Here is a 12089-nt window from a genome sequence, read left to right on the forward strand (position 1 = left end):
GGCAGCCCACGCCCATTCAGCCGGGCTTGGTCCCTGATGGACTGCTCCTTCTTGCCTTTTGTCTGCGTTTCGAACCATCCAGGCCTTGGGACGGAGGAACAGTCTGCTACTATCTGAGCCCATTGCTGACACCTCAGTACTGATTCCCGCCTCCCCAGGGAGGGCTGTTTTGGTTGGTTGGTCCCCTTGCCCAGGCCCTGCAGAGATGCTGGCCTCATGGTGTGTCTGTGGTGGCAGTGCTGCTCGCTGGCATCTTCTGTGCCATGCTGCTTTGTTGACAGGCTCTGGGCTGTCCCTGCTTCGCCTGTTTGGTGTTCCGGGGCTGGCTGTCATGTCCCCGCCCCTTCTGTCCTGAGAGATGTGGTCTCTGGAGGGCTTCATCTGCTTCATTAGCAGAACCTTAGAACCAGTCCAGCCTCTTCCTCAGCCAGGGAGGAAACCCCCTCTTTCCATTATCCAAGCAGATGGTCAGTCTAGCAACGTGGGCAGGAAGAGAGACAAGGAACTCTACCTCTGTCCCTTACGCCCGAGGCTTAACCAGTGTCCACCGTGAGCCAGACACCAGGTGCTCAGCATGGTAAGAGGCTAACCCCAGAGCCAGAGGGCCTGGTTCCAACCCGCAAAGTGCCACTTACCAGCTGGGTGGCATTGGGCCAGTGGGTTAGCCTCTCTGTGCCTCAGGTTTCCCAGCTGTAAAACGGGGACACTAACGGTGTCTGCTCCAGGATTAAAGGGCAAATCACGGAAAGCACTGAGGGCCGGGGCTGGCTGGCGATAAGGGTCGGGGGTCAGCCACTGTGACCTCACCTGTGGGCCGTCCAGCAGCTGAGTGTCCTACTGGGCCCCAATTGACATGCAGGCGAACAGAGACCTGGGAGTGGGCGAGTTGCTCAGGTCCACTCAGTTGCGATGGGGTTTGGATTTTGCAACACCTGTGCCCTCCAGAGTCCCCCACCTGCCTCCACAGAGGTTACATGGCCCGCCCCTCACTCACCTCATCGGAGCAAGTAATGGTCCCACCAGGGGACCCGTGAGGGGATGACGGTCATTGCGGTTGGGACCCGGTCAGTGCGGTACCCATCAGTTACAGGCCACGTGGTTCTGGGCAGTACACACATCCGGGTTTGAAAAATGGTTTAGGACCTGAAGTCGCATGGGGGTAGGGGGCAGTGCCAGCTGCGGGTGAGACATCAGCCACGCGTTAACCGCACGTGGACGACACGCTGCCTCGTCTGAGCAGTAACCGGAAGAACCCGCTGGATCCCCGGCCACGCCGCAGCCCCTTTGATTCACGGCCTGCTAATGAGTTCTCGTAAAATTAAAGGGGGAAAAAAGCAGGTAAATCTGGTTGGTAGGACCTGTATGTTCTCGTGAGAGACCTTGCAGGCCACATTCGCCCTGAGGACCGGCAGATATCTGGCCTCGCCCAGCTGGCTGGGATCTCGGGGTGCCTCTCAGAAGGGCAGCTGTGTTCCGGTGTGAGCCTCGGGGAGGGCTGTGAAGGGGTTGGGCCCCAGTTCCTGGCGTGTGGTAGGCGCGCTGTCAGTCCTTGTGCAATCTGGAGTTTCTAAAAACACGGGGCTCCTGTGAGGCGCCTTGGGGACCCCGACCTCGGCCCTTGGCCTCCCTACTGCAGCCCAGCCGAGGTCCTGGCGGCTTTGGGCTAGTGGGCGTCCAGGGGAGGGAGGGCAGAGGTGAGGGTCGTGGTTGGCATCGCTGGGTGACACTTGCTCTCTTCCCTTCCAGCTGCCCCGCCCCTATGGCCGCCCGAGAAGCTGGCTTCAGGTAGAGCTGCCCGGCAGGGCTTGTTTGCAGTGCTGTGTGGGGTGGGGGCTGCTTGCAGTGCTGTGTGATGCCCTGTCTGCTCTGGGTGCCCCCCGCAGCGCCCTCCCATCTCTTCCTGGGAGCTGACCACCACCCAGGGTGCCCTGGTCCTGCCTTTAGATTCATTGTGGGATCCGCCCTCTCTCTGAGCTGGTGTTACTGCCCAGTTTTACAAAGTGACAGCAAAAGAGTTATGAGACAGTGGCCTCTTGTGATGCTGCACCCGGGCCCCTGCTTACCCACCTCTCACCGGATCTGCCCAGCTTGTGAGGTCAGGGGGCAGGTCGAGATCTGCACTTTGCAGGAGAACCTGCAGTGCCTGGTAGGGTGAGGGCTTGCTGAGGCCACAGGAGTTAGTGCTGGCTCCCAGCTGGCCCAGGTCCTCGGGCAAGGTGTCCAGGGATGCCTGGAGGTAGGAGGAACCCACCAGCACCCAGTGCTGGGCTCCCACCCTCTCCGAGCGCTACAGCCTTGCCACCCCTGGGAGGTAGGCGTCACTGCCCTGTGTTAGGGTTTCGGAAAGTGGGGCTGGTGTCACTTGTCACCTGTCCCCATGATAGAGACACCGACACCTCCCTGTACCACGAGGGCTGGCAGGCTGAGGGCTGGCTCCCACTGATGGGGTCCTGCCCCTGGTCACTGCATACACATCGGCCCATGGGCCCTGCGTCTGGGGATCTGAGCGGTCACCTGCGGGCGGATTGCCAGGTGGGGACGCCCGGGCGCCCCCGTGTCGGTGCTCACCTTCCATCTCCGCAGTGGCAGGCCCTGCTTCACCTGTCAGGCGCTGCCTCCCTGCCTGGGTGCACCCGGTAGGACCATGTCCTGTTGTAGCCTGCGGCCCACCCAAGGGGCTGAGAGCCCTTTGGGACCAGGAAGGCAGGGCGAGTAGCTGCCTCTGAGCTAGCGCAGAAAGCGGCCCCCCAGGGAGGAGCCCTGAGTGGAGGGGCGGGGAGGTGGGCGCCTAGCCTTGTTTTCTCTGAGTTCTGCCCTTGGCCCGGTTCTGTTCAGCACCTCCTTTGACGGTGCTCCCCAGGAGGCTCTGCAGGTGGCCTCAGGGATGCCCCGGCTTTGCAAGCAGGAGTCGCTGGGCAGGCGATGACTAGGTGCTTCTGTGGCTGGGAGCCTCCTTGCAGCCCCACAGAGGCCCGGAGAGGCTGGGGTAGCCTGAGTTCACACCACCCGCCGCGACCCGCTCTGAGCTGGATAGCGTTGCAGTGATGGCCCTGGACAGAGGCCCCGGGTGCCCTTAACAGTGGGATGGGAGGCTCTGCAGCCTCCTGGGTCTCTCCCTCCCGGTCCAGAACTCTTGTGCTGCTTTTTCGTGGGGGACAGGGCGGGGTGGAAGCGGCCGTTGCCGTAGCTGCAGCACTGGATCGTTTCCTTCCCTTTTAAGGATCCGGGCAACCCTGTTCCAGCTCCTGCTCTGTGTGTCAGATCCGCTTCCCTGTGTCCCGAGGGACCCCGTTAGGGGGCCTGGGGGGCAGGGCAGTCCTCTCCTGGGGAGCAGTGGTGCGCCCCGTGTCCTGCCCGCCCCGCCGCCCCAGAAGGCCCCTTCAGCTTCGCTCCACCTCAGTGGTGAAACCCTAGGGATTTCATCTTCCAGGGCACCAAGAGGCAAGAGGCAGGAGTTTTAATTGGGTTTAAGTGCAGTCGTGTTGCTTCATGTCGATGCGTCATTAGCTGCGTTGCCCCAGCATTCTCCCCGCCAGCTTTGTGGCTTTTTGCTCATAAAGTGCTGTGGGCTCGCAAATAGTTATGGACATCGCCGGAGGCAGGGGTAGGAATTGCGTGCTGCTAAGTAAAAACTCCCCACCCTCTTGCACACACACCTCCTCCCCAGGGAATTATCTGCCGGGAGGGAGGAGACACACAGACCTGTGTTTTCAGTAGCAGCACGTGGGCTGCTTCTGAACCCATTTGGTCCGGGATCAGAGACGCTGTGGAGGAGGGGAGACTCAGCCCAGAGCAGAATCTAGACGGGGTGCGGGTAAGGACAGGGCAGCACCCGCCGTCCTGGTCCCAGGGGCCGACGGGAGAGAGCAGTGGCTCCAATGCCTGGCCCTGTGGTCAAATCCATGCCAGTGTGTGTGTGGCCTGTGGCCCCAGGGGTGGACGTTCAGCATGTTGAGTTGAGAACACGCTTTCCACTGGAGAAGATTTTGTAACTGTCACAGAGATCTGGCCAGGAAAATAATTGGCTTTGGGATTTTTGCCTATAAATGGAGCTGGGGGGGCGGATCCCCATGGGAGGGTGAATGAGTGCTGGGCGAGGGGCGGCGTCTCTTTCCTGTTGGCACCCGGTGGCAGAGCTCGGCTCAGATAGACCCCTGGCTGGGCCAGGGAGGGTCAGTATGCCTTGGGCTCTAACGCCTCAGGTTAACCCAAACAGGCCTTGGTCGGTGCGTGACAGTCCCATTTTAAGATAGAGGACTGTGACCGAGATCCCCCTGTAAGACCCTGCTGCAACTCAGGGGACCCCACTTCTCTCCCCTCTGTGTCCCTTGGTGACCTTGGCCACACTCCGGTGCTCCCTAGGCCACGGGAACAGTTCTTAGCTAGGCGGCTGGTCTCGGCTCTCCTCAGGCCGGCGGGAGCCTGGGGTGGGGATGGGATGGGAGTGGGGTAATGAGGGGAGTGACTGCCTTTCTCCTGTTCCTCCTGGCCGCCTCTGCTCCTGTCCTACAGATACTTACAGGGCACTGCTGTGTGTGCCCAAGCCCTTGAGACCTGGGGCGTCTGACCTGGGTCTGATGGGGGCGGGAAGGCAGAACCCAGGGAGTTGATGAGGCTGGAGGCCCCGTGAGAAATGGGGGCCTGGGTCCAGCGGTGGCGGGGGGGGAAGATGGGTGTGTGCGGGGCCCCCCGGGCAGAGCAGGGGAGTGCTGGAGAGGAGGAGGGGCCCCCAGGAGTGGCTGCCGCCCTGTCTTGCTCCCCCAGCCCTGGCCTCTTCCCCTCCAAGGGTTTGTTTGGGCAACTCAACGGCCTGCTGCTGATTTATGGGACGTTCCGCTGCATTTTATCTGCCCAGAAGTGTTTCCGCAGTTCCTTTGAAGTAGAAGAGGGTGTTGGGGTCAGAAGCGCCACCCCGGGGCTGTAGTGATGCAGAGGGTCCAGAAGCCAAGGTTTCTGCTCAGCGGGACCAGGGGGCCTCCGCTGGATTGAGCGTGACCCCTGGGTCCCCCCGCCTCTGGGTCCAGCCCCAGCTTCTGCGGGGCTCTGCTTTGCCCTGAGGGGAACCACCTAAGGCCACATATGTGCTTGTTCATTCATTCACTCACTCATTCATTCAGTCATTCATTCATTCCCGCTTCCCCCCTCCTTCTAAGCGTGCCCTGGGCATTCATTAGTCATGAGCCCGGCTGCGCCGGCACCTGTGGGTACAGAGGGTGAGGCCCAGGGCTCACACTTACGAGCTGCTTTCTGACGGCGGAGGCTCCCGGGCAGCGTGTCAGAGCGCTCTGCAGGCTCACACCTTGGGCAGCCCCAGCCCCGTGGAGGCGGGAGGACTTCCCCGAGGACGTGGGCCCCAGGGGCTGCAGAGGCCGTTCCCCAGGCCATTCGGGGACCAGTGCAGGGTGCTGGAGCAGAGGAACGAGGGGGGCGGGGCGGGGCGAGCCACGCTCCCATTCACTCACCTGTCTATTCAGCCATGCAAGAAACGTTTATAAAATATACAGCAGGGAGCGAAACGAAGCCCCTGGCCTCGTGGCTCTGACACTTGAACAGAGAGATGGACGTCAACGGCTACTGATGAAAGTGGCAGTGAGATCAAATTGGGGTGGGGGCGGAGGGAGGGTGCACAGGCCGGGCCTCCAGGCAGGTGTGAGGAACAGAGCGGAGGGAACCCACGGAGGGAGCCCTGCCTGGACCGGGCAGGGGTGTCTCGTCCAGCGGTCCGAGGACCTGACGGGAGCATCCTCGGTCCCCTCAGCCCAGCCCCTCGCCCCTCACTTCTAACCCCTCTCCCCTTCTCTCTCACGCAGCAGGCAGGCTCCGGAGAGTTCCGGACACTGCGGAAAGGCTTCTCCCCGTACCACTCGGAGTCCCAGCTCTCCAGCCTGCCGCCCTCCTACCAGGATGCCCTGCAGAATGTAAGTGTCCCTCTCCCAAGAGCCCCACTGTTCCCATGTGGACCGCCAACCTCCGGAAGTGGAGGGGTGAGGCTCAGACCGGCTGGTGACCTGCCCAGGGCACGAGGATGGTCCACGGCTGAGCTGGGATTGGGATCCTCAGCTTCTGCCCGAGCTGCTTCCAGGGCAAGGCTTGGACGGCGCCTGGGCTCCCGACCCTTGACCCTCCACCCTTGACCCTTAGAACCTTGTAAGGGCCCGGCGTGGTGGTGAGAGGTGGGGGCCCAACTTGGGATACCGTTGCCGGCAGTGCAGGCTGGGGCAGAGGCCACGCGGCCCAGCCGCTGTCTGTCTGTGCAACTCGTCCGCCTCTGTCACTCCTTGGACACAGCAGGGAGTGGCTGCCCTGTGTGTACGTGAGGGCGACTACCCCAGACTTTATAACGGAGGTGGGAGAGGAGCTCAAGTTTATGACCGTGGGCTTCCGTTATCATCAGGGCGCCTCCAAGGTGATCCTGGCTTCTCGCCTGGGCTCTGACCTGCCCTGGGTGGGACAGGGAGGGCAGCGTGCGGCCAGCTCCCTGGGATGTGCATGCCCGGCTCAGGACTGCTCCCTGTGGGTGAATGTGCCCGTCATCCCTCTGTGACCGAGGGATGTATTCTTGTATTCAGAATACGCAGATCTACAGAAGCAGAAAGTACATTAGTGGTTGCCAGGGGCTGGCAGGAGGCGGGAGGAGGTGATGAAAACGTTCTGTTGGATGACTGTACAAATCTGTGAATGTGCAAAAACTACCTCCCAAGAAGCACGCGTTCGCATGAGCTCTGTAGATGTTTATTGAGCATCTGCTACGTGCAGGGCCGTGCTGGGCGCTCTCCACACACAGAAGCCCTGCAGCAAGGCAGGGACTTGGTGAGAAGTCCCCACGGAACAGATGAGAAACCGAGCTGGCCTGAGGTCCCTTGCAAGGTGGGCCTGGACTCTCCCCCAGGGTCCCAGCCCGGCTGTCTCCCTTCCATCCCAGCCAGCAAGGGCAGCCCCGGGGTTCCTCCCTGGGCCTCTGCGCTGGCAGGAGCAGGCCGATGCTGCCGCTGGCTGCTGGCCGAGCGCTCTGCTGTTTCTCTTCTGAGGCCCTCGCACCTTCTCCAGGAATGTAGCTGCTGACGCTGTGCAGGCAGCAAAGCCTGCTGATGACAGATAATCCAAATATTTATCCAGGAGCCCCGTGGCTGAATGAGGCTCCATGATGAAGGGCTCTCAAAGCCCAGCATTGCATTGCCCCCACAGGAGCGGCTCCCCCAGCCCTTCATACCCTCTGCCCTCTGTTCATTCTGATTGACTGTGGGAATCCTAACAGCTCACGGGACAGGGCACTGAAGACTTCTTGGTGAGCTGCAAACTGTAAAGTGCTGTGCAAGCCTGGCTGGCTCCTAGGACGTGCAGATGGGAGCAGAGGGAGCTCACTCCCCGAGGCTGAGCCCCTGAGGCCTTGACAGTGCTAGCGGAGGGCATGAGTCTTCCGGAAGGCTTCCTGGAGGAGGCCTTAGGAGGGGCTCCCTGTGCTGTCTTTAGGCTGCCTGCGTGCCATGGGCTGTCACCCCCTTTGGAGGGAAGGAAGCTGAGGCCCACTGGGGTGGGGTGGGACGGTTTGCCAGGGTCGCATGGCTAGTGCGTGCCAGCACCAGGCCAAGCTGGGCTTGGAGGCCGGGTGCCGGCGTGCAGCACGAGGCCGCGGGCAGGCTGTTGGGGCAGATGGAGAGGGTGATGGTGTCTTGTGGGAGGGGCAGCCACAGAGGCTGCTGAGGAGGCAGTAGAGGGGCCGGAGCTGAGGTGGGAGTTCAGAGGCCAGGCCCCTTGGGACGTTTATAGGGCGCTGAGCCCTTGCTGGGCCCTGGAGGGCCCGTGGGTCCACAGGGAGAGGAGGTTTGTGTGGGGGGACCCCCTGTGCTCTGATGCTGCTGGGGGCCTCGTCTCTTCCACAGCTACGTGTGGGCACATTTTCTGCAAGGCTACCTGCATGTCCACATGTCAGAGAATCCCGGGGTGAAGCAGGTGACCCTGTGGGGTGGGGACACCTCCTCCCTGCCCAGCTGGACGTCCCCACCCTCCCCGACCCCATCCCTACCCACTTCTCCCACCCACTGCCTGTCAGTGGAGCGAGCAACGGAGGTTGTACCCATCAGGGTCTGAGAGGAGGAGGCTTTTGACAGCTCCCTCGGGGAAACTGGTTTCCCTACTTTTTTTTGGTCAGTTGACTATATTTAAGTGTCCATTTCAGTGGATTTTAGAATCTTCACAGATTTGTGCAGTCATCGCCGCGGAACATTTTCATCACCCTGGAAAGAAACCCCGTGCTCCTTAGCAGCCCCTCCCCGCAGCCCCCGCCCCCAGCCCCTTGGCAACCGCTAATCTACTTGCTGCCTCTCTGCATTTGCCTTTTCTGGATATTTCATATAAACCGGAATCATAAAACATGCCATTCTTTGTGACTGGCTTCTTTCACTTAGCACCGCGTTTCTGAGATTCGTCCACATCGTAGCCTGTGTCAGACCTTCATTGCTTTTTATTGTCAAATTTTATTGTCCACATAAATTTGGACAGAGTTTTATGTGCAACAGCTGTGTGGGTGCCCCACATCTTGTGTGTCGTTCATCAGTTGCTGTGCATTGGTTTGTTTCCATTTTCTGCCTGTTGTGACTCGTGCTGCTCTGAGCACCCCTGCACGGGCACGTGTGTGGACGCCTGTGTTCAGTGCCCTTGGGAGCACCTCCCCACTTTTGGCTCCAGCGCTGGAGTCCCACAGACCCGGGGGGGAGGCTCGGCCCCCTGGTTTACTAGCTCTGTGGCCTTGGCAAGTCGTGCAGCCTCCCCTTACTCATCTGTGAAGTGGGAGCATAGAAAGACAGCGTCTGCGCAGAGGGTGGCAAGCGGCACTCCGTGGGCTGCTCTGCTCCGAGTGGGCTCTTAGGAGGTCGGGGGGAGGCATCACCGGGCTTTCCAGGCTGTGGTCCTCCTGCCATGGCAGGCCTGCAGGGGTGAGCTGGGTTTGGGAAATGCTCTAAAGGTCGCGGTCCTGACCGCTGTCCGGTGGTGGCTTCAGTCGCAGGAAGCCGCGGCTACGCTCTCATTAGCACCTGCCGTCTGTTTGGTGGGGTGGCCCAGGAAGCGGTTGGATTGCACGGCCTATCGTGGCCACTCCTAGTCTTTGCTTCAGAATCGGCCCCCTTACAGTGCGGGCGGTCAGGGAGCCCCAGGCGCAGACAGGACCTGAGGCCAGAGGAGCCCAGGGCCAGGCGCCTTCCTGGGCTGTACTTGTGTGCGGTCGCCCCCTGCTGGCCTTTAGTGGGGAGGGCAGCCTTCTGCCTCAGGGTGCGCACCTATGTGTGTGTGACCCACCCGGCACCTGTCTCCCAGAAGCCGCTTTGGTTTCCCCCGCATGACACACCCGGCCGGGATCCAGAGACCGGGCAGCCTGGGCCAGAGTTAGGGAAACAGCATCCCAGGCTCTCCATACAGCCTGGGACACAGGGACTCTAGCTGTCGTGCAGACAAGGAAACCGAGGTGCAGAGTGGGTCGGGCCTGCCTGGAGAACCCTGCCCAAGCCCAGCTCTGCCGGACATCAAGGCTGTGGGGTCTGGCCTCTGCCTGGAGCCAAGAGCAGGGCGAGCCTGCGAGGCCCTGGGATCAGGTCCGGGCCACGCGGGCCGGTGGGGAGAAGGCAGAGGGTGGCTGCTGGTGGTGGAAGATTCCAGGCCCCGAGGGTCCCCGCACAGCGTGGCCTGGCTGGGCAGGGTCCCAGGGCGATGGCCTCATCAGCCGAGCTCACTGAGTTGGCCTGGTCTCTGGAGGGGTCATCGGGGGCCACCGACGGAGAAGGAAACCAAGACTCAGAGACAGGAAGGTTGCCCAAGGACGCCAGGGTCTCCCCTTCACGCACTTGGTGTTCTTGGTGTTTAATCTCTGCCTTCCAGCATCCGCTGGTTCCCCTTAGGTCCCCTCCCAGCGTCTCCTGACCTCCCGGCTCCTGCCGCCCCGCGGTTGCATCGGCCTCCTTGTGTGTGGGCTCCTTCTGTGCGGCCCTGATCCCTTCTTGACCTTGCTCTGGGGCCGGGGTCCCCGCTGCAGCCCCAGCCAAAAGCCCTGCCTTCCGCCCCGTGGACACCTGGCCAGCCGGGGAGAAGCCGGGCAGACAGACACTTGGCTTCTGACACGGGCGGGCAGAGGGCCAGGGAGTGGGTCCCTTCCTCTCCCGGCCTGCCTCCCGGCCCATCAGGCTGATGTGGGTGGTGGGCACATGGTTGCCAATTAGGGTGTTGGCAGAAAGAGGTGGCACTGTTCCTGGGTGGCCGGACAGAACTGGGAGGGTCAGGGCTGGAAGCCCCAGGAATGCCCTGGGGGGTGGAGGCCGGGGAGGGAGAGAGACCTTAGGAGGCAGGCCGCCTGGGGCTGGAGCCCAGGTCCTTCGCACCTTCCCGGGTGACCGGCAAAACAGACAGCAGACCTTCCCTGTGGGCTGTTTAGAGGAGCCTGCGGGATGTGTGTGGGGAGTCCCGATGCTGCCCCCCGGCCTCACGCCCAGCCTCCTCTCCCCCGTCACCTCCACCCCCATTTCCTCCCGCCTGGGCCCTGGCCCCGCAGACGCAGTGCCCTCTCCCAGCTGCTGGCACACCTGTGGCTGCCACCTGGGAGCCAGCCAGGGCGAGCTGAGATGCACTTCCTTCCCACAGGGCCCGGCCTGCACGGTTCCCGAGCTGTCCCCGCCGCCCTCGGGTGGCTACAGCTCTGCGGGACAGAAGCCCGAGGCTGTCGTACACGCGATGAAGGTGAGGGCCAGGCCCTGCCGCTCCCTCGGGGGCCCCCAGATCCTGCTGCACTTCAGGAGCCTGTGACCTTGGACCCCACGTTTGCCCTTTCTGAGCCTGGGGGCAGCTGAGCGGCAGGGCAGGGACTTTGGTCTCTGGGTGGCCGTGGCTGCCTGGAGCACCGTGGTGTGGGGATTCCGCGGGGTGCTGGGTAGCGGCCAGGGAAGCTGAGGCCTGGGGGAGGTGGGGGGAGGGCTGGCACTCCCCAGGGTCGGGGATGGGGGTTGGGGGGTGAGGCTCAGGCCTCCCAGGCCCACTCTCCTCCTGTGCCCTGCTCAGGGCCTCCGGGTACGCCCTGTGGTGCATCTCCCACCATGGCATCCCCATCCCTTCATGTGTATGCGCGCCGCGGATGCAGTGCACGGTCCCCCGGGTGTGAGGCCTGGCACGGCTGCACAGACACGGCACACTCGCGCCTGTGCGGGCGGTGACCGGGACACACCCCTGACGTGCATGAGCCGGGCCGCCCTGAGGCCCAAGTGGGGGCCCGGGGGCAGAGTGAGTCCCCCCGTGTGACAGTGGTCCCTACCCCATCTGTCCTCCTTGCTCCCGCGTGACCTGTCTTCAGCTCTGCCCCCGATGCTGACACGGGGTGCTGCTTCCCTCGTGCAGCGTCCCCGGTGTCGCTGTACCGCGGGGAGAGGACGCGAAGCGGGGAAGGACCACCTGGCCCTTAGGCCTCTCCATGCCTCTGTTCCCTGCACACCACCCCTCCGTCCCGGGACCCCACGGCTCCCGTTTGCAGCCGGGGCTCAGGGCGACCTGCCTGAGGCCTGCCTGGTGGCTTCCGCCCCTGACCCTGGGCCCTGTCCCCTGCAGGTCCTAGAGGTACATGAGAACCTGGACCGGCAGCTCCAGGACAGCTGTGAGGAGGACCTGAGTGAGAAGGAGAAGGCCATCGTCCGAGAGATGTGCAACGTGAGCCTCCCGGGGCCGGGCCGGGGGTGACCTGGGGGGTGGGCCCTGTGTGGCCATTACTCCCCCAGGAGGGGCCGGTGACCTGGGGGGCTGGGAGCGGGTGCTGGGGCTTCGGGAGCCCTGGCCTCTCTTTGTCCACTTGACTTCCTCCCCGCTCCCACCTCCCTTCCCTCTTCCCTTCCCCTCCCCTCCCCCTTTCCTTTTCCTCCCCTCCCTCTCTCTCCTTTCCCCTCCTTCTTTCCTTCCCCCCTTCCCTCCCCAAGAACAGGGTCCCTGATCTCTGGTCTTGCTCGCCCCATTTATCCTGACCCTTGGCCCCTGTCCCCTGATGTCTGTCTGGCTCCCAGCCTCCCAGCATGCTGGTGCCCCTGCTGGCTGCCAGCGCACAGGTGCTGTTCACGGGGGTGCAG

At 62.8% G+C, this 12089-nt stretch overlaps 1 protein-coding gene across 3 annotated transcripts in view; it reads left to right on the top strand.

Annotated features, from left to right (window-relative positions):
* Positions 1–12089, top strand: part of CCDC85C (coiled-coil domain containing 85C) — an 83684-nt gene that overhangs the window by 67877 nt on the left and 3718 nt on the right. The window contains exons 3-5 of one of the 3 annotated variants that reach the window (XM_079913798.1): positions 5811–5918; positions 10627–10722; positions 11581–11679. In XM_079913798.1, the coding sequence (XP_079769924.1) occupies positions 5811–5918; positions 10627–10722; positions 11581–11679 (303 nt within the window). The remainder of the gene's footprint in view (positions 1–5810; positions 5919–10626; positions 10723–11580; positions 11680–12089) is intronic. The other 2 variants (XM_079913799.1, XM_079913800.1) reach the window with 2 other exon arrangements.

Source organism: Stenella coeruleoalba, assembly GCF_951394435.1.
Source record: "Stenella coeruleoalba genome assembly, chromosome: 2".
In the NCBI taxonomy this organism is placed as follows: Eukaryota; Metazoa; Chordata; class Mammalia; order Artiodactyla; family Delphinidae; genus Stenella; species Stenella coeruleoalba.